General features: G+C 38.8%; 1 protein-coding gene across 1 annotated transcript; it reads left to right on the top strand.

The window, feature by feature from the left end:
- The first annotated feature begins 897 nt into the window (after window positions 1-897).
- slc6a1b (solute carrier family 6 member 1b) lies at window positions 898-16,505 on the top strand. Its single transcript, XM_051415172.1, has 15 exons — window positions 898-1,304; window positions 2,689-3,121; window positions 3,421-3,552; window positions 3,810-3,910; window positions 4,431-4,540; window positions 5,006-5,138; window positions 5,740-5,874; window positions 6,908-7,011; window positions 7,558-7,682; window positions 8,443-8,555; window positions 8,842-8,973; window positions 10,732-10,834; window positions 11,051-11,151; window positions 11,649-11,816; window positions 13,840-16,505. Exons 2-15 carry the CDS (start codon window positions 2,875-2,877, stop codon window positions 13,951-13,953), a joined length of 1,818 nt encoding a protein of 605 aa, XP_051271132.1. The 5' UTR covers window positions 898-1,304; window positions 2,689-2,874; the 3' UTR covers window positions 13,954-16,505.
- Window positions 16,506-23,047: the final 6,542 nt, after the last annotated feature.

The raw sequence follows: 23,047 nt of genomic DNA, 5'->3' as shown, positions 1-23,047 counted from the left end.
ACATTTTTGACACACTCCAGCATTTCATGTATCCATAACAGTGACATAAGCCATGACATTGCATATGATGCCACTTGACATTAAAATGAAGCTGCTTTGGCATCAGCATTTTATCATAACTCATGATAAGGTGTCACCTGACAGCTTTACGACAAACGAAATACCGGACAAATTAAATATCACCATCACAGTTTCCATCAGTCAGGCACCTGTCATTCCCAAAATCAGATGTAGTTTTTTCGTACTAACATTGGTTTAATCCTTACTCATTTTCACAACTCAAACTTTAACTGTTAAACCCTGCGAGAGTCTAATCTCCCAGTGAGACCCTAATAATTTATCTCGATGTGGGAGTTAAAGTCTGCTTTAAGACTGCTCATTTGGGATGTTCCACAAGGGTATTTCATTTTGGAAGACAGCGGGCTAAGAAGATTATAGGCACAGTTTTCAATTTATCTCACACACCCTGACTCCCTTTATTGGCTGGGACCCTCTTATCATGTTCTGCCAGGAGCTAGAGCAACCGCTGGCATCTTCCCCTGTATCTGTTACTTTGGAGTGGCTGCATTTGATGCAGCATTACTTATTTTTACCCATAGCATGGACTTTTTAACACAGACTGTTTCACATCATTTAACCCAAATTTGGTTGGATGGAAGTTTAGAAAATGAAAATAGTGTCACTGTTATGCATGGCAACTTGGTGGAAGCTAGTTATCTTTAGACACTCATAGCAAAGGCAAATAGATGATGTTGTCAAAATGTTAAGTAACCCATAGATGTCTATATTATGCATCAACTGGCCCTTGAATGAGTCAGAAAGGGAGAGAGAGGGAGAGAGACAGAGTAAGAGAGAGAGAGAACTTGATGATGTAAAAAAAAAAGCTGCAGGAGTAAGGATATAAAACCCTGAGACAAGAGGATGCTACTCTCTCAAACCCGCTGCCATCTCAGTGGTGGAAATGTTGGAGTTGGGGAGGGTCGACTTTGAGGTGACATTGACGCTATGTAGATGAGAGTGAGGATCCTGCGCTCCATGTTACGTCCCTGCTCGCTTCAACTCAGACGGCGGCAGCTCATTTCCCCGTCTTCTCTCCCCTCCTCTCTTTCAGCACCACTCCTTTCAGGACAGCACCTCACTCTCAAAGACGCATTTGTCCACCATCCTCACCCCTCAGGATCGTATATTTGCTCGCTTTCGTCGGATGCAAAGTTTTCACCTTGGTTTGATTCTAAAAGTGCAAGGAAGTAACTTTTCTTAAAATCCGGATTTTTCCATCGGGGAAATAATAAAAGGATTGTATTGTAAGTATTTTGCTATACCGTCTATATTTTACGTATATCAGGGATAGATTTGTGTCTGTGTGTTATTGTATTACACTAAGAACTACTGAGGAATTTGGCATATGCAGATGCGCTGAATTTGGCATTGTGCGAAGATGTGCGACTGCACTTCACTTCACGCAAGAGACTTGGTGGGGTAACATGAGGGTCATTAACGTATTTGATCCTTCAGTCCTGCAGTCACATGTTTTGAATGTGTCATATGTTAATGTTAATCTGTTTGGAAAAAAAGTACACATAATTCTTTGTTCACTACATCCTAATTTGTCTTGAGGATGGGTGTCTCTTTGAAGTATGAACATGGAATATTATCGACAGATTGGAGATAAAATGATAATATAAAATATCAAAAGATGTGGTACTATGTTGCCTCGTTTTGCGCTTCACATTTACGCACACGGGGTGATGAAGAGCGCGGAGAGAACGCTCCACGTTTCATTCGTTCAACTATCACGAGCAGATGTTCATTTTGTAATTTAAAAAGTAAAAATAAACAAAAAAATGAAATAATGTACATTTTTTAATGCAGAACTTTACTAAATCGTGTTTTCTAAACGATGCAGCTAATTGTTTGCATTAATACTAATTAATTAGAAAATAAAATAAATATTGAATATTTTAACTCTGCCCTGCAGATATTTGATAAAAATGTGTATTCATAAACTCCAGTGAGTTATTAGTCTCTTCAGGTGATTCATTAGACATGATCGTCGCATCTGACTCCTAAATGTGTTTAATTGCTCTTCTCTTGTACCGGAGCAGTAGGAAGTGGGCCATTGAATTTAGGGCGCAATGAATCAAGGACAAAAGCAGGCTCTAAATTTCTGCTAACATGCATTCACTCCAGGCAGTTAAAAGTGATTCTTATTGCATGAGAAGTCTTTATTTGATCCCGTAGGGTTCACGGATCTAGGGGCACATTTTTCTCTCTCCACCCCTGAAGAAATGTCATGCAATTAGAATTGATGCATGCATAATACTCGTGTAAAATCACATTTTACCAGTAATATAAAACTTCGTTTTCAGCACAGGCCAGTGTAATGCCCACCTAAAGAAGCGGTTTGGCCAAATATTTATTCTTAAAAATGTGTTTTCGTCCAGAAAACAAGTATTCAGTTAATGAGGGGAATAATTCCACCTTCACTGAACTGAAGTTCAGAATTACAGATTTTTTTCTGAAATCTAATTCTAATTTAGGCAGCAAAATTAAATTAATCCCTCATATTAACAGTTAACATTCATTTTAAAAATATTTCTGTTTGCTTGAGGAACAAGTAACATTTTATCATTTACTTGACATATTAGATTTGTTTCTAATTCTATACTTGTCTGTTTATGCTTTCAGGGTCTCTGGACCTCTACTAAGCTAGCCCTGCTTCTGCTCTTGATCCCTCTCATCACCCCGATTATTCGTCTCCACTCGGCTGTTATCTGGGAGCTGGGTTTACAGGACGGAGAAGCTGCCGTCTGCCCGGACCGGTGCTGAAACCTCCTCTCCACTGGTCAGGACTATCCGACACGCACAGTGACCATGGCCACCAACGGGACCAAAGCCTCTGACGGACACGTCTTAACTGAGACGGTGAACGACGCGCCCACCACCACGCCAAACGACAAACCCAAAACGTTGGTGGTGAAAGTGCAGAAGACGAAAAATGAGCTACCCGAGAGAGAAACGTGGGGTGGAAAATTTGACTTTCTTCTGTCTTGTGTCGGATACGCAATTGGACTCGGAAATGTGTGGAGATTTCCTTATTTATGTGGCAAAAACGGAGGAGGTAAACAGGAGTTCTTGGCAATTTTCCATTAATCAGTACACCAAAAGGAGTGCAAAGATCTCGACATCAAAACCTGCCTGTTTGCTACCCGGAGGTTTTCAATTAAAATAAATCTAAAGTGTATTGACACCCTCTAAGCCGTGCGTAAATGCGCACAAGCGAAAGCCTGCACGGTGATCTGGGGCGCAGTTTGAAAACAAATACTCCTTTTACCAAATATCTTATGTGGATTATAATGAATGTTAATAGTTTATAATTCACCTTCACTTACACACCTTTACCTCTCACCTCTCATTCAGGGGCCTTCTTGATTCCCTACTTTTTGACCCTCATATTTGCTGGCATGCCCCTGTTCTTTCTGGAGACGGCTCTTGGTCAGTACACTTCTATTGGAGGGCTTGGAGTGTGGAAGCTGGCCCCCATGTTCAAAGGTAAAATACACTTCACTGTATCTTTAAGGCCTAAATTATGCTTTTGTTTTTTTAACCGGCTTCGTGAAGGCCAGGTAGAATAGTCGAAGTCGAAAATTGGGGATCTTTGTAACTGCATAAAAGAGGGCAAAGATGTATTCTTCGTAAACTACCAAAGCTTCCATAAGATTGTTATGTATATCATTATTCTCATTTTATTTCAACAGAAATATTTCAGCACAATTTAACGTTACACCTCTACTCTCCCATTGTTTCAGGTGTGGGTCTGGCTGCTGCTGTTCTGTCCTTCTGGCTAAATATCTATTACATTGTAATCATTTCCTGGGCTATTTACTATCTGTACAACTCCTTCACTGCTGTGAGTATTTGACATTTGTATTCATGCTGTTTCCTTATAAAACAATGTAATAGGACTTGAATACCTTTTGAAGAATTAGGGTACAAAAAGTAGTCAAGTTTCTTTGATTCCTCACTAAAAATGTTTGTGTCCCTTTAAATCAGAACAAAGGACATATTTTATTTCTTTCTCTCTTTTTTTTTTTTTTTTTTTTGCCCAGGTTGAATTTTTTACATAGTAACCCTTTTAGTTATGTGGTAGGTTCTGTTTGCCAGCACCTCTTATATAAGGGTGCACAGACCTTAACAGGGTATGACATTTATTACTTCCTTTCCCACATAATTAGTGCCTTACACAAGGTATTGATAAATGCATTTGGCGATGAGGCATTCACTCACTGAGAAAAGCATGAAATCTCAATGAGTATCATGGTCTTGGCTGCTCGACAGCCAGAGAGAATGGGACTCGGCGGTGGGAGAGTGGTCCAAGTAAAAAGAGCTGTCTCTGTGATTTTTCTCTTTTTTTCCCCTTTAATTTTCAGGATCTGCCATGGCAGAGTTGTGGCAATCCCTGGAACACAGACCGCTGCTACACCAACTACAGCATCCCAGACACCAGAAACCTCACCAGTGCAGTGGTGGAGTTTTGGGAGTAAGCTCCACACACAAGTCTGTTAAGATCACAGGGATACTGCTTTGTTGTGAACAGATTAAATCCACACAGAAAGAACATGGTCAATACTGCGCGAATCAGGGTTGGAGTCTGCTGTGGTCATTTAGATCTGAGGATCCAATAGTTAACCAAATCCTTTAATCTATCACCAGATACTTCTAGAAGGACAAAAATTGTGCACATACAATAAAGGGCCTCAAAAAAGCCTACAGGGAAAAAACTGGGTGTAAAAAAAATTGCGTGTAGACATGCGTGCATGACTTTCTTTGACTGTGGCGTCTTAAAAAAGCTTTAGGGGTGAGAAAAGAAAGCGAGGAAATGGGGTCTTTGTGAATATCCAGACACGTGTGTGCATTTTTGTGTGTGCACCCATGCATACTGCATGTATGAGATCAAGGATGCATTTGTGCGTTGTAGTAAGACCACTTTACTCCTTCCCTGCAGACGTAACATGCACCAGCTGACCGATGGTCTGGAGAAGCCTGGGGAGGTCAGGGTCCCACTGGCTATTACACTAGCCATTGCATGGGTGCTCGTCTATTTCTGTATCTGGAAGGGGGTCAGCTGGACTGGCAAAGTAAGTATAAGAAGAGGACAAAGACAAAACAAAATGGAAAAGCAAAATCCATCGTGAACTGAATTTGCATCATCTTAATGGTAAAGGTCATAGAATTGGCACAAAGACATGTTGGACTATAGTTCAAATGAAGGGATTACATAACTTCACATAACCCTTTATGAATGGTAGATTCATCATTGTAGAATAATTATTGATTTATATACATAACAGTGTCAATGTCAGTATCTCTGCTGGTTCATTTCTTATTCAGTAGATTTTATCATGTATGATCTGAATTGTGTTGACTTTTGTGCAGTGCAAAATTAGTTCAGATAAGGAGGGAAATACTGCACTGGGAGTGTGCTGAACCAAACCAATCTAGGGTCATCTTGCCTCTGGGGTAATGGCTGACTAGGTCACTGTGCTGCACTGTGCTGTGGGGATGGTGCCACAGTCCTGTTACACTGTTCATGATGAGTTGAACAACTTCTCACTTCTTCTGCAGTTTTGTTGCCTTCCAGGATAAATATTCCAAGTAAAATAATGCTCACTAATCACTGATAAGTTAGTTAGTTTTGGCTTAATTCTTTTTTTTTAATAACAATTTTGTGTCCCACAGGTGGTGTACTTCTCAGCCACATACCCTTACTTCATGTTGTTCATCCTGTTTTGCCGTGGCGTCACTCTACCTGGTGCAATCGATGGAATCCTCTTCTATATCACACCAGACTTTGAAAAACTTAAGCAGTCTGAGGTATGTTGTCTGCACCCTCTGCTCTCTCACTCTGCAGATCTAGAGGACTAAAAGCTGTTCCTATTCAGGAATACGTATAGCACTTTATTGACCACTAAAATAAAGGTGGCTGCAGAGGATAAACTGAGCCCCAGTCGGAATGTGTTGTACAGACGGTTTACAGGTTACGGTAATGCCATTGTACTTTCTGTACTTGAATCTAGGCAAAGAGTACTGTAGTTAGTCATTAAGAGGTGTACATAGCTCAATCTTGTCCAAATATATCCTCAGTGAGTGCACAGTATTAAAACTAACACCCACAGATAATGTCTGACAATCACTCTTAACTGCATCAACAGCAAAATAGTAGACAGGATGTCTATTAGTGCCCAGACACAAAAAAAACACATTGCTATTAGTGTATTCTCCTTTGAGCAGCAAAGCAACAAGCTTATGAAAAGCTGAACTCTTATGATGGCTATGTACATTTGTATTTATTATATTGATTCAGGGTAATAATAAAGAACACTGTAGTGTCTCACGCTGTTGAAAAGGCTGAAGTGCCAGTGATATTCAGGCTAATACATCTTTGTCCAGAAAAATAAAACTCATATGATTGTATTAATTTTTGCTGATATCACATTTTATTCCGTAGTAATTGTGAATAAATGACTTATCATTTAAGCTGAAAAAGAACATCCAATTAAGCTAGATGAGGTGTGGATAGACATCATGAGACAAGGCAAGATCTTAGTGAGTTAAGTTGATCCAGATGGGATGCAATGGGATCAGAGTGCATCAGATTGAATAAAGTGTAACAAGACAGCACTTAGGTGTAAGAATTTCCCGGAACAAGTGGTGTTCCCAGTTCTTGCCTAAGGTTTAGAGACATGGTTTATTTGTGTACATAGCTTGATCAGTTAAATAGAATCAAAATGACAAAAGAGGTCATATGAATAGGAAAATAAAATGTCTTTTTTTAAATTTCTATTAATCATTAACTTATGTCTATACCTGCTTATTTTACATCTTATTTATAATCTTTGTGTGTCAGGTGTGGCTGGATGCTGCCACTCAGATCTTCTTTTCCTACGGGCTGGGATTAGGTTCTCTGATTGCTCTTGGCAGCTACAATCCCTTCAAAAACAACGTATACAGGTAGATGATTATAATGTGTTACATTTCAGTTTGATTGTCCACATGAAATAAATAATTGTTTTGATGAAATTGTCATGTCTAGCACTGGTCACTCACATCTTGTTTGTTTTTTTTTAAAAGGAGACTGCAAATGTTTCTTCCTGGGATTATTTTTGGTTTCCTGGCAACATAGTGTCTGCTGTACCTTCTATTTTGGGAGTATTTGAGCCCCCAGCTGCATCAGTTGTTTCATTATTTTGGCTCTACCCTCTCTTTTACACTCATAGGCACAGACGTTTGGTTTGCCTCTGACGCATTGTCAGATAAACACTTTTCTGCAGCCCACCTACATACATCTATGGTTCAAACTATTTAAACTGCTGGAGCTCACTGCCATTTTAAAATAACAGGTCAATATAAATGTATTCAGCTGCTGAGTTACTGCAGGATGCAAAATGGCTCTCCACCATCCCTTCCCCCCATGCCTCTCGACAATGTGTGACGGGTTGATAAGGAATTGATATAGGCGTGACAATGGCTGCCTTGTGCTTTGTCTCTCCCATACAGAGATTCTGTCATTGTCTGCTGCATCAACTCCTTCACAAGCATGTTCGCTGGCTTTGTCATCTTCTCCATCGTGGGATTCATGGCCAATGTAACAAAGAGACCCATCGCTGATGTGGCAGCCTCAGGTAATTGCAATCAATGTTGAAACTCAATAGTGACAATAGGCACAAGCAAGAGATACTTACGACTGTGCAAAAATTTTGCCCTTGAAATTGCTTGATGTTATTCTGTCATTTGGAAAGGGAAGGTTTTAGCTTGTCACTATATGTCAGTTTTGATATCTGGGTCTATTAGAAAAAAAATGCTCAGTCATTTTGCAAAACTCTCTGTTCTATGTAAATACTCAAGCTTGACATTGAGCACTCACACTTTTTTCTTCTAAGGGAAATGTTAGGTTTCATCTAGCATTACAGTTACATTCATAGTTTCTGAGTATGTATGTTAAAAATGGTAGGTAAAAGGTCCAGTGTGTAACTTTAAAGAGGATCTATTGGCAGACAATGAATATAATATTCAAAGGTATGTGTTCATTAGAGTATAATCAACTGAAAATAAGAATTATTGTGTTATTGTTACCTTAAAATGACACTACATACAGAGGCTATAGGTGGCTTTCCATGTATTCTGCCATGTTGAACTGTCATGTTTATACAGTAGCCCAGAACAGATAAACCAGACGCTGGCAGTAGATAGGGCCTTTATGTTTTTTGCAAGTTTTGTGACCACCACAGTTTCTCCTACACATGTCACAGCTCATTCTCATTCCCAGGTCATCAAATACATTCAGTTAGTTGCAATTGCAACTTCACTAGAAGTAACTAAATCCTACACATTGGACCTTTAAATGAATGTTTTTTTGTGTCTATAATATTTGTCTTTTGTCAGGACCTGGCCTAGCATTTTTGGCTTATCCTGAGGCTGTCACCCAGCTGCCCATCTCTCCTCTCTGGGCCATTCTCTTTTTCTCCATGCTGCTGATGCTGGGAATTGACAGCCAGGTAAAAATAACTGTGGTTAACGGTAAATAATGGTATCAGTTGTGTTTTTGGACCATATTTATCTAACAAAGTGCTGATGTTCCAGCCTTTGACAAATAAAAGGAAAAATTAAATAAATTAATAGAAATGTTCATGTTTAGGGTCAGGATTCTGTTGTAATGTGTCTTACTCTTACTATTTCATTCATAAAAGCTAATTCTAAACCGTAGATATTTACCTAATAGTTTTACTGTGGCAACATTGTATTCTGTAACACAGTTTTGATATAACTCTGCAATCCCTCCAGTTCTGCACTGTGGAAGGCTTCATCACTGCACTGGTTGATGAATTCCCTCATATTCTCCGAAAACGCAGAGAGATCTTTATCGCAATCGTCTGCCTTGTTTCTTACATCATTGGACTGTCCAACATCACACAGGTAAATACGTCTTTCTTATTGGATAATCCACCAGCTTTTAGAGATATTATTGGGTAGTTAGTTCAAAAACACTAATATACAGCATCAGCATGAATAACAAAGTGATATTTGTTGCTGTTTCAGAATAATAAAGACAGCTATACAATTAAAGTAGTACAATTAAATAGAGAATAAGATGTATGCTCAACAGGATGATTTTTTCCTGGCCAACTATCATGTTTTTTCCCCCAAATGATGTACAGAACTTACGCATTATCTCCAATGGCTTGAAAAATAGTGCATATAGCTGCTGTAAATGGGGAAAAAAACGCTCCAAATGTTTACAACGTCTGGCTCCCCTCTTCTGGATGAAAGGATAATGATATGCTCAGTTGGTTTGTCTGTTCATTTGTCTCTGTCCAACACTTGGGTCCCGGGTATGATATCTAACAGCTATAGGCCAGATTGCTGTGAAATCTAGTATTTTTATGGTGTGCTTACAGTGTTTTTACTGTTCTTTATGTGTATGATTAGTCATCTGAGCTTTTGTCTACACTTTGGTCCATGGCATGGTATTTGAATGGCATGAAAGTTGTAGTATATATTCATGGTCCACAGAGGATCAATCTTAATGCTTTTGGTAACCTCCTGACTTTTCTGCTAGCACCACCATCAGGCCATTTAATTTAAACAAATGAATCCTAGTCTGAAGGGTAGATTACTATAAAATTGTATTACTGAATACATATTTTATGCACTTCCTCTAAGGTTGAAATACCGCTTCTGCACGCAGAGTGTCTTATTAAACTGGCAGACTGCCATGAAATTTGCTGAGCACATTCATGCTCTCAAAGGAATAAAATATCTACTCTAATATTACCATGAAGATGCTATTTTACTACTGAATTTGTTTAGTTTAATTTGTCTTAAAATAGAAATAATATTTGTTTCATTATTTTGGTCTACTGTTATCCCTCAACATGCACATTTTTAACATGGTTGGCATACATTCTTTATTTTCTGTGTCAGACGTTAGTGTAGCACATCAAAAGAGATCTTGAAAGTATTTTTTAGCATTCATTTGATCATTTTTGTACAAAATTACTGCTGGCTACTGCTACACAAGGTACAGTGATAGTTTTGTTTGTGATTTGAATCAAAAGGAAACTATAAAAAACAATAAGGGAAGGAGCTAAAAGTCAGCAAAAAGTTGGCAAGATTCATCTGTGTCTGCCAACTTGTGAGCCAAAAATGACAGAATCACTGCAGGCCAAGGTCATGTTTGCTAATGACACTCGAAGACCCTGCATTGTCCCTCTACTTCTGCCAAACTGGATTTCCATCATGCCACACGCACAGCCCAGTTACTCTTATCGCTGCTCCAGGCAGTATAAAATATATCAAGCTTCACAGGGTAGGGGTTGATGAACTGTAGCAGGTCCCTCTGAGCTAGTCTCCATAAAGACCTGATAGCTGCAAGGGATTGTGGGCAGACATGAGATGTTTCAAGGAGATTATTGGTCTGATCTCGTCACATCCACAGTAACGCAGTTTCCAAAAGGAAGTCTTAGCACCAGTTCTGTCCTCACCAATGAGCGGTCACTAACTCTCACCAGCCACAGCCGCTGGTGCTCTCGCCCTTGATGTTATTCCACTTGACCGATTTAGTACTGTGCTGCACATCCAATACTATAATTGCTTCTTCAATTTTTTCCCCCTTAGTCTTCATCTGGTTTATTGTCTTCTTTTCTTTTGTTTTCTGCTTCTCTCCTGTTGCAGGGTGGACTGTACGTGTTTAAGCTATTCGACTACTACTCAGCTAGTGGAATGTGCCTGCTTTTCCTGGTCTTCTTTGAGTGTATCTCAATTTCATGGTTTTATGGTGAGCCACACTATACATGTCTTAGTCTCCTCAAGCTGTTTTCCCATCTAAAAACGATGCTACAAAATTCTGTCTCTTGTTGCTGACTTATTGGAAGCTAAATCTCAAGATCTAAGATCCAGACAAGAAATATTTTTGAGATTATGAATTATGGACTGCATCTATAATCACATAACATGGCAATTAAAACTAACTACTTTATCTTTTCGGTTCCAGGTGTGAACAAATTCTATGACAACATTGAGGAAATGATTGGCTACAGGCCCTGTATGTGGTGGAAGGCCTGCTGGGTCGTTTTCACTCCGCTCATCGTGGCTGTAAGTGTTATCTGCTGGTAACATTCATAATTTAACAAACAATGTCCGAGACAACCAACAGGGAAAATAACGTCATCATCAGGGGCAATATTTAGGCATATGAGGTCTCGGGTGAAGCTACATATAGACAATTATTAATAATAATCTTTATATGAATAACTGTTATGATTTTTCTCATCACTTAGCTTGTTGGTTGTGTGCATGCAAACCCAAAGCAGCCTGATTATGTTTACTTTATGTAATTATTGGCCTTATTATCAGTGAGTGCTCCATGTACAGATGACCAAAATGTGATTCTGTTGTTTTTCTTTATGTATAAGGTTCGAATTTAGAATATATTAGTTAAATGTCAAAACAAGTAGTGACAAACAAGAGCTTTTTTTTTTTTTTTTTTAAAGTCTTCTTGGGGTAAAAGTTGTGCAGTTCTGTAATTATTAAGTGTGTATCTGCATGATGATAAAGGTGCTAAGATCTATTTTCTTGTCCTTCCTTTCCAGGGAGTCTTCTTGTTTAGTGCAGTGCAGATGGTTCCCCTCACCATGGGTGAATATGTGTTCCCAGCCTGGGGCCAGGGGGTTGGCTGGTGCATGGCCCTCTCCTCAATGACCCTCATCCCTGGCTACATGGGCTACATGTTCCTCACACTCAAAGGCACATACAAAGAGGTAAGATCAGTGTGGATTCAGTCTAATAGTCGATGTGGTTTACTTAAATAACACTTACTGACCTTTTTGCTGTATTTGCTCAGAAGCAATGAATACTTGCTATATACACATATAAATATTGGCATATAAATACCAATAGTTTTGTTAAGTGTAATGCAAATACAATATGAACCACAGATTTCCCAGAACATAGGCATCACTTTACCCACCCATTTCACTCATCTATTAGGTGGTTTGAATTTGAATCTGCACTTGGCAGCGAGGCAGGTTCTATGTTAAGAGTTTCAAGAAGATTACTTGGTATGCAATATTTTTGGCTGAAATATATTATTACATTCTGCATGACAGACAAATCCAACACAGAGAACACAGTGGTGTTTTTTCAGACGGTGTTGATGTTCTGTGAGGATAATGTAAATGCGACATAGAAGCCCTGAGGACTTTACAGAGGAGATCAGTTTTAACCATGGGGGGAAGCTGGAATGAACATTTAAGGTCATACTGTTAATTTTCACAGACAGTCAGGCTCAAATATGTTTATGAGTATTCTGATCCAGGATTTATGTCATCTTCACTTACATTTACAACATTTACATAATGGCTGGAAATGAAAGTAGTACCTGGAAATCTAATTTCGCAGCAAGAAGGCTCTTCACATTGGATGTTAAAATTCTAAGCTTAGCCCAATGTGATTTTGCTCTGTGCATTATAACTGCGATTCAACGCTTTTTTAATGAGCAAACACATAGGCATGCTGGGTAAAGACATGATAAATTGCCATGAAGAGTAGAACAGAGAAAAAAGGATTAGTAAAATAGAGTTTCTAATTAGTTCTGTTACACAATTTTAGATGCGTTTTTGCTGCAGCAGCCACTGAGTTCTCAGTAAACACTGCATTTTATTGATCTGATGATCCTAATCAATGGCTTTTTGATTTGCAGTCATTCACAATGCCCCAAATAATAACCTTACATCCATACAGTCCCTAGTGACAGATATAGCTTTATAGCCACCACTGACAGAATAAATGGGCCATAATTGCAGGCAGTGCAACAGAGGCTGTCAGAGGCGATGTGCAGGTGTCAGATCCTGCAGTACCAGCTGATGGCTGATTGTCTAATTGTAGCAATCAGCCAGCTGATTAGTGCTCTGCACCCAGGCGGACGCTTAGTTTCACAAACACTCCATATAAATGCCTACAGTGCCTGGGTCCAACACTACTCATAGTTCAGAACATTTAGAAGTTTGGGATGGTTTAATCAGTGCGCAAACTATACCATGGCTTTCAGGGGAGTTCACTGTAGTACCGTGATGCATAGTATTACAAAATAGAGAAAGGAACGTTTATTTTATGTATATTTTCTGATCTGAAGTGAATGATATTGTGGTGGCAAGAACAGCAGTATCTATTTCTTTTAAATTAATTAGTGATGAATCACCCTAATGCACAAATCATACATCAAGTTTATGCATAATCCATAATGATGAAGATATAGAAAAATGGAAATGCATGGCAAAAATAGCATATCGTCAATATTTTAGAGACCCCCCAATATTTCACAAACCATGTTTTCAGGGGAGCTCATGTCTTACTAAGAAGAACCAAGTTCCCCCGTGGCTCTCCTGTAGTTCACACCCTGGGTTTGGATTTTGTTTTGTGAGTTCAGTAAATTAAGCCCAAAAAACCTTTGTTAGTGTCATGAATGGTATTGGCAATTTGTTATTTTATCAGCCATATCTCAGGCTGTAATCATTCATATAACTAAATCATATCAGGGAAAATGTATAAATGTCTTTTCTGAGAGTATCTTGTAGAATGACGCAGAGCCTGAGGCTGTGCATTCATCAGGCTCACAGCTGTGTAGCTGGTGTGTTTTGTTACAGCTTATGGGTTTGATCACAAATTTTGCAGCTGTTTGGGCCTTACTAATGGTATATGACAATGTCTCATTGTAATTTCAACACCATCTGTGCATTTTCTTTTAGCAATTTCACTATTCCTTTCTATGCTTCTCTCTTGCAGCGTCTGCGGATGATGATCAAGCCTGTGGTACTAGTGAAGTCTCAGGAAAATGGCCCAGACCAGCAGACAGAAAACCAGAGTCAGAACCCTGCCAACGAGGAAGCCTACATCTAGAAACTTCTGCCTGTCTCTCTGTCTTGACGGCCAGACAGGAGATCTACACAGAAGAAATGTAATCAAGGTTGGGAACGACCACCAGACTTCCATGTCTGCTTTTATTCACCTACCTCCTGGGGACACGTGAGAACAACCTGATTACAGTTATTTTTAGGGGTTTTTCTGTTTGTTTATTTGTATAATACAGAGTTATAAAACATATGAGGAAAAACAAACTACCCAGCAAAATTGTTGTGATATTATGAATTTCATTATGCAAAAAAGTTAGTCTTTTTAGAACAGGAAATGTGACTTAGGAAATTACTGTATATTGAATATATAATTTAAATTTGGAGGCCCACGTTGATTCAATAGTATTGTGCTACTTTGAAGATATTAATCTATTAAACTACAATTACTGTACAAAGAAAAATATTGGTTAAATGCATTTTGCTTGTACATGAAATAAATACATTAAAATGAATGCAGTGTAGTAGGTGAAAAAAAAGCAATTTGAAAGTTTGTAAAGTGAAAATTGAATATTGACCAATTTAAGGCAAAGACAATATGGGAATGTGCAACAGGTAAGGCCAAATCTGCTTGTATGTGTAAAATATAATTTAGCCAGACTATCACTCCCGTGCAAGACCCTGCAGTTCACCTGAAATGTTTACCCACCCATGCCTGGGGCTACCTTTGAAAAGCACAAGGATAGTATGGAATTTTGAAGCGTCCAACATCTTTTTGGCTCGATTGAAACTTGTGACAACAGCAAAAACAACTTACATAGGATATATAGCAAGAGACTGTTATAATTGTTTCTTTGTTTTCTAAAGAACAATAACTTTGTATGTTGTCTGAATCTTTTTTGTAGAATCATTTTTAGGTCATTTTCTATATGTGAGAGTGAGAAGGACCAAAATCATACTCAAGTTTGAAAGATTGGTGCAGACATTTGACTTGCTGACTATATATGGTTTAAATCAAACATCCCTTTTTGTCTCTTTGAAGAGCAACAGGGTACAGTAGGTAAAGTAAAGACAGCATCCGCCTACAAGCACAATTTGGATCTGTAAACTACCACCTCTAACAATAGGTGTAGCCAATACAGAAATCTCACGTTTGCACTGTGCATACTATTTCTGCCTGAAATTATTTGGAAAATGTAGGTTTTCCTTTTCCTGATAACCAGTTAAGTGGTAAGACATTGTGTTGCAGTAAGCCAATGCTAATTCTGATCGATATATTAAACTGTGAGAATGAATAATCTACAGTGGCTGCTGCATTGGAGACTGTACGATGGATTTATTTGATAGCCACCACTATTCTGACTGGAACCGTTTACTTGTATATCTATTTAGTAACCCACTTCTCAGGAACAAAGGTGGACGTGACCAAATTCTCTCAGATACTACCATTATACACTGAAACAATGAATGCTGTATTTAAAAAAAAAAAAAAAAGACACACCTATTATGAAATATCTGACTGTTTCTCCCATTAATCCAACATACCTTAAGAAGCAGCAAAACATGAATACACAAATTAGTAAGAAAACCTAAAAAAATACACACACGCATAATTGGGCACACTCGAAAGCTGATCCAAATTGTTGCCTCTATTCTGTGTGCTATTCAGCTAGCATAATTTCTTTCAGTGTAAATGAACTGTGACGGCCTTCACTCAGTCATTTTAGTAGAAGCCTTGATGAGTTTCTATCCTGTGGCGAGTGCAGATTTTTAATATCAGACCAGGAGAGAGAAAGAGAGAAACTTTGGCTCAATCAGAGGACAAAGTCGGCAAAAGCACTGTTAACACAACAGGACACAGCCAGATGCTATAGGCCAACACCACTGAAACTACTCCTTTTCATAGGATTAAGAAAAACCTATTATTACATATCAAGTTTGCTCGGCAATATAAAATATATATATATAGAAGCTGACTTTGTGACAGACCACAGATATCACTGTATTACTATAAAGGAGGATCAAGAAAATTTGCTTCTGTGGCAGCTACATGCGACAGGAATCAGGTTGAATCAGTCCCGTTTCTTTTCTTTTATTTATGTTTTTTTTTCTCTCAAAGATATGTGATATAAAATGTGCAATGACAAAGGGTTCCGTAAATTTTGTATAAAGTTACCATACTGCAGTTTTCTCTCTTGAATGATGTTGTAAACTGGACTGTGTAATACATGTATCTGTGAATGTCCGTACAACCTGAGTTTTTCTTTTCTTTTGTCTAAATGTTGAACAATAAGTGTGATATTATTTGCTGTTTTCTGCAATAATATTATTATCTCAGAAACTAAAGCACATATCTCTCTCATCTGTAAAAAGTATAATTACAATAACAGAATAGAGTAATAATAAAGATGATGATAATAATAATGTAATAGAAATGTCTAGTCAGAGAATATTGTTTTGTATATTTCTAGCTGTTTCATGGGCCTAATGTAAAATATTCAATGTAAAAATATAATAAATGTCTTTAGATGGTGTTATATGAAAAAGCATGATTGCAATATATGTTATCTGCAAAAATAAATAAAGACCTATAGATTATAATGTCTGTGTCAGCTAATCTTACTGTTGGAGGAGAAGGCAATATTTGTGTACATTCAGTTTTAAATGCATACAAAGACTTACAAGCCTGTGGTGAATTGTGGAGAGTACAAATACCATTTTTATTTGTTAAATGGATGTGACTCTTTGAAAAGCTACCAGCACTGACTTAAAAGGTATGGGAATGCTCTTCAAATATGCTTTGTACATTGCTGAGTGAGATGGTTTTGCATGACACTGACCCGCTCAGTGTTAGTGCTTAGTGCACATAAGTGCAAATGAATATGCAATCAGCTCCATCATAGCAAGAGATGTTCTCTGTAAACTTAGATGATAGTTTCTGACAAAATGGTTCATGCCACAGCAATATCCTTGTGACACCTGCACTGAGAGCTGTGCCAGCACACACACTATAGCTGTCCTGGCTGACAGCCAATCCCTCCCAGTCATAATGCACCATCCATCCCTGCTGTTATGCAGTAGTTAGCCTACATTTGTTATAATCCAAATGGCCACCAAATTGTCACAAAATGCACAGTGACAGAGTATAGATTGTGTAGGCATCTTTATTTCAAAGAATCTATGTAAAGGGAACAATAGCACACATACACGTGAGATAAATGAATTAATTAAATAACATGTCTTTAAATAACATGTATTACATACTTGTCCAGTCATCAGAGGGAAGCACAGTAATCTCAAAATGTGCTGAGCTTTGTTAAAACATAAATCTCTTTTGGCTACTTAACATTTGTTAATACTTGAGACACTAATGGATCATTTTAATTGTTGTCTTTGTCTTATCAATACATACCAAGGTCACATCTCCTCCAGTAGCTTTGAATATAATATGTGTTTTCCAGCACATTGGATTGATGCAATAGTAGCCTTTGGTGTTTATCTTTAAAGCTTTACTTGTCTCACTGTTTGTATGGCTCCGCCTTTTGAATGTCAAGTGGTGCGTCTTTAAGCTTGTTGCCTTATTTTAGCTACAATTGCAGTCACACAACTCTTAAGAAGCAGATGTGAGTGTTAGTTGTGAAATTATACATACAGAGAAGGTATATGGTGTCAACGCTGTGACCTTATCACTCCCTGAAAGCATTCACCAAGTTCAACACAACATCCACTGAATCCACTGATATAGTTAGCCACTGAGTTTTCAGGTGAGCAGTGCAATGGCAGCTAATAATGTTCTAATGCAGGGTAACCAGGATAAATATTGCCACAAGTATTGTCATGTGTGTCATGTGAGAGTAACAGCAGACTCCAGTTATTTTTTTCTGAACTACCTCACAGCCTTTGTGCCATTTCAGTAATTTCACTAATTATTTTGTGAATGCAGAATATGTATAGAGTTTTGGCTCTGACATCATTCCTCACAGGCATATACAAGCTCAGCACAGCAGAGAGCAGGGAGTGACAAATAATAACATCCTTCCAAAAAACTGCATCAGACCACAACCAGATATTTTGTGGAATGGCAAGGCCACTGCAGTCATTTCCCTGAATAACACCTCAGTCCACATATGTAGTGAATGCTGGTGCTGATGCCTGGCTCAGCTGTATGGGCGAGCTGGGCACCAGCCACCATATGGCTGTTCTCCTGCTGGGAATCTCAGAAAATGATGGGGAAGACAGTACAGTAAGAGCTTGTGAACTGAGATGAAAGTACAAACAGTAAATAATACCGTATACAATAAAGTTTATTGGGGTTCCACCTTTAAGGTGGGATCAGTCATTCTTAAGCTAGATAGCTGATTGTTGAGTCTCATTGCAGGCTATCACATACCAACACTTTGGGTTATGGTGAATGGGAAACAAGTGGGTAGGAGGGAGCCACTAGGCTTGGGAAGACATCGTGGCAACAGGTATGTGTTTGTTGTTCAAGATTATTTCTCTAAGTATGTTAACCTCTTTGCCATGCCAGACCAGATTTTTTTAATCTGTGGGCATGGAATTCCAGAAATGCTGCACACAGATCAAGGACATCAGTTTGAGTATGACTTAGTGAAACACCTGTGTCAACTGCTGGGTATCCAGAAAACACGAACTAGGCCATCTTATCCACAATGTAACGGCATAATTGAGAAATTCAACAGAACACTTATTGATCAGTTAGCCAAGTCACTACTTCAGCAGCTGGGTGAATGGGAGTACAACACATCATCTTCATCTACTCCAGGTTCTCAGCTTGATGGAACAGAGACTGTGCCCACAATCAGCAGAAATGACACTATATTAACTGTGTCAAGCACACTCCCTAACTGTCTGGATACCTTTCATCTGTGAAAAGGGACAGGATTGGATGTGTAGGATTTAGTGGCATCTAGCAGTGAAGTTGCAGATTGCAACTTCCCAAACAATGCTCGCGTCTGTATTTGATGACCTAGGAATGAGAATGGGCTGTGACGTGTGTAGGAGAAACTATGCGAATTTCATGAAGATATTCAAGTGATTATACACTAATGAAAACATACCTATGGATATGACATTCCATTTCTGCCAATAGATCTTCCTAAATTTTACACACTGGAACTTAATGAAAGCGAGTTTTTCTCTAAAAATAAACTGAGCAGAAGACACATTTTTGATGCCAAAAAGTGTTTCTTTTCTCTTTTTTTTCTTCTCTGTATGTTTGTTCGTGTGTGTGTGTGTGAGAGCACCAGAGAGAAATTTATAAACAAAGAGGGCTTGATTTTATACCTGGTCAGACACATCCTCAGCCTTACCATAATGGTGATGTGTGTTTTTGAGCATGTGTGAGTCTGTGTGTGTGCATGTATGCATGCATTTGATTCAGCATGTCCTTGTGAGTATGCAAACGTATATATAGTCTGTGTCTGCTCATCTGAGCATGCCGCGGTAGTGTTAGTTGTAGTGATGACACAGACATGAGCGGAGCAGCTCTGACAGCTCCAGTCTAGCAGAGGTAGTAGCCACTCTGAAGTCAGCTCCGGGGCCCCAACAACACACACACTGTGGAAATGGTAATCTGTTTTCCCTCCCTGCCAGCTTGGCCAAGGCTGCCAGTTGCATGCACACTCTCCAACTGCATCACAATCATTGGGCGCTGACATGCGCAACACGATGGGGCAAAAAAAGAGTGAGTATGTTTCTCTCTTCTTATAGCTGCAAGGCTGTGTTATTCCACAATTGTTTCATGTGAAAGATGCAGTGAGGTTATGCAATTCTCTTTGTAATAGGAGACATCAAATATTATTGGATTGGTATATTAATGGGAGTTCTTGGGGGGAAACTCAGCCAGTCAAAAACACTTATATTAAATAATATATAATAATAATAATAATAATAATAATAATAATAATAATAATAATAATAATAATAGGTCCATTTTTAGAGTTGATGTTAAAATATGACTGATTATGTTTAAAGCACTTACGATTATGGATCGAACATCAACACTGGTGAGAACTGTTATTTTAACCCAAGTTTTAATGTTTCTACATAATCTAAGAAGATTACCAAAACCATCTTACCAAAAAAGCCCCCCAACATAACCAAAACTTAACCAAGTCATGTAATAAAACTATTTTATTTGTCATCTCATTGTAGAAGGCAAGGACAATCGACATAATGCATTTTGTTATTTAATTTTGGGAAAATTGGTGGAATGTCTGCAGCTATAACACAGTGTACACTCCAAGGCCTTTTCTTCACCTAGGATCCGTTTTTCTCCAGCTGACCAAATGAATCAGAATATTAGTGAGCCTTCATGGCTCTCCCTCTGTTCACCTTTACAGCAGGCTACTGATAGCATATCTGCTCCCAGCAGACTGACAGACAGACAGGCAGAGAGAAGCAAATGCCCTTATCACTGCCTGCCATATGATGGGATTAGCTTGAGTGTTGTCTAACAAAGCATTAATAAGCAGTTTTAATTGCCTGCACGCTATATTCTGCCAAGCCCTGCCTGAACTACACATACACACACACGCACACACACTACTATACAAGGTTGTGACACATATTTGTCCCATCTGACATTGTGTCCAAGTGATACAGAATTTGTATTCATCAATGGTGTACAAACAGACAATTATTACTGTCATTCCAGTACATTGGTGTACAATGTAACAGAAAATAGGTTTGAAGACGACTTTAACCTCCATTCTCTCCCTCACACAATACAGACTTAATTGAAATCAATAGATGTTTTTGATTATCCTGTGGTTCCATATTACAGTGCAGCCTCACCACAGCCACAGGACTTGAGCACTGCTGTGACCTGAAAACCTTTCTGATTACAGCAAGGCAGAGGGCAATTTCTTCCATTTGAGTCAACTACAGTTCTACAAAAATACTATTCAAAAATACAATTCTAAATAATATCTGTGCCTTGCCTGATGTGTGACTGGAATCTTTATCAGTTTGTGATGAGAGGGCCGATTGCCTACACTGGATCAGTAAACATCTCATAAACACAAGTGAGAACTTGGTCTAGCTCTGCCCTATTGAACTTATGAAGGCAATTTATTTAATTTACAAAGCCACCGTTAGCCAGATGTTAGTTGGTGCTAACATGCTCACAATGACAATGCTAACACGTTGATGTTAAGCAGTTATAATGTTTATACCATGTTCACCATCTTAGTTTAGCATGTTAGCATGGATGAAATAAAAGTTATCTTTTTCCATGATCTCTACATGCAGAGCACTGAAATCTGCATCTACTGTAGTTAAACAAGACTAACCTAGCCATTCTCTGCAGTTTAGGCAGACAACTATTTTGATTCAAACAGTTCAGAAGACAGTCTGAGGATGTGAAACCAGACACCATGATACCAACATCCCAGAATGATCAGCAGCCGTTACACACCACCAATCATGCTAATAATTAGGCAGATGGTGGCAAACTATGCTGCTGGTCTTACTGCACAGCACAGGAAGACACAGCATGTCTTTGTAACAGCACAGACTGCACACTGACCCAGGAAAAGGCCAAAAGTATCCCACACTCCCCAATCAAGGTTTTAGCATAGTCAAAGGTGGGGAAAAAGTTGAGGGAGCCCTTTTACAATCCGGGATCTGACTGACCTTCTACCTAACAGCTTTTGGAGAAATAGGGAGCAAAAAAAGACCATCTGTGGTCAAAATGTTGTCAAGAATCTCCACATAAAGTAGACACTGGGAACGAGAAAAACAATACCAAGATGACAGATGTATTATAATGTTGAAACTACAACAACCATTTGTATAGTAATCATTTTTGCAACAGCGGCAGTGTAAAGCTTGAAACCAAATGGTGTTCTTCAGACCCTCTCTGTGTTTTAGTGATGAATGGAGACAGAGGAGGCCTGTGTGACAAAACAGGGAGCGTGACTTCCAGCTGGAAACAGCTCCTTTCTCCCAGCACAAAAGAGTAAAGAGCCCCAAACAGGGCTCAGCGCTCATTCTCTTTGCTCTCTTCCTCTCCTTACTTTGTCTCAACAGCCTCATCCCTACATATTTTTCTCTTCTCTTCTCGTCCCGTCTCTTCTCTAAGAAAGAGTGAATGATTGCCATGCCAGAGACTCAACCAATGAACCCATCCTATCCCTTCCAGTCTCTGGGGCATTTTGCTACGCCACATTTATCACCAAATGTACCAGGAGTGCTGGCGGTGTGGAGCATCTCAAAGCTCAGAGGCAGTCCCACTGCCTTATGGCATCTTCTTACTACCCTGAAGCAGAGAATACAAAATGGTACAAGACTAAGTGTAATATCAAGAAAACACATATTCCACCAGTGAAGGAGAAACAGTAGAGTGAGAAATGGTGTAAAGTTAGACAAGCAATTTTTATTCATATATTTTGCTGCACAATACTATGACACCCTGTGCTAAAACCTCATGATTGGAACTAGGTTTCACAGAGTCTGAAGACCTTATCTTATGGTTGAAGAAGGTTTAATTAGTGTTCCCTTTACTGTCAAGAACCATCACCTCATCAGCCCAGTGCTCTCCAACTCAGCCAGGTTGTTAATGGGCTTGTGTCTCTCAAGAAACATCATGTACTTGACACCATTTTCTGAAGAGCACTACCCACACAACCAACAAAAAGGATAAACTTGCATCAAAAGTATGTCTGTTCATGATGGAAGGGAGAGCCAACCCTGAAAACTGCTTGTTTGAGATTCAGCCACAGTCGTCGCCGTGGGAACACTGTGCAATCTACCATCACAAGTGATTCACATGTGTTTGCTTTCATGAAAGGTTACAGCACCACCTTACAGCAAGATACAAAGTTGGAACATACTGTTTTATTTACTTGATGGGATGCCTCTACAATCTGGTAGCTACTGTAACAATTCAACATTAATATTTCATTTCAGAATAAAATCAAATAGAATTAATATAAGCTTAAGTTGAAATATTTTATTTGTGTCTGTAAAGGATGTAAAACCATACTATCTATTGATACCATCTATCAACAAATACATAAATACCAACCCATCGTACAAGACACAATACACAAATCCATACAACACAAAAATGAAAGTCTGTGTTAGTGCTATCCACTGTACAGTTGATCCAGTTCATAACC

The sequence above is a fragment of the Dicentrarchus labrax genome, unplaced genomic scaffold (genome assembly GCF_905237075.1).
Source record: "Dicentrarchus labrax unplaced genomic scaffold, dlabrax2021, whole genome shotgun sequence".
In the NCBI taxonomy this organism is placed as follows: domain Eukaryota; kingdom Metazoa; phylum Chordata; class Actinopteri; family Moronidae; genus Dicentrarchus; species Dicentrarchus labrax.
The sequence above is the reverse complement of the archived record's forward strand: the minus strand, read 5'-3'. Positions and strand labels throughout refer to the sequence as shown.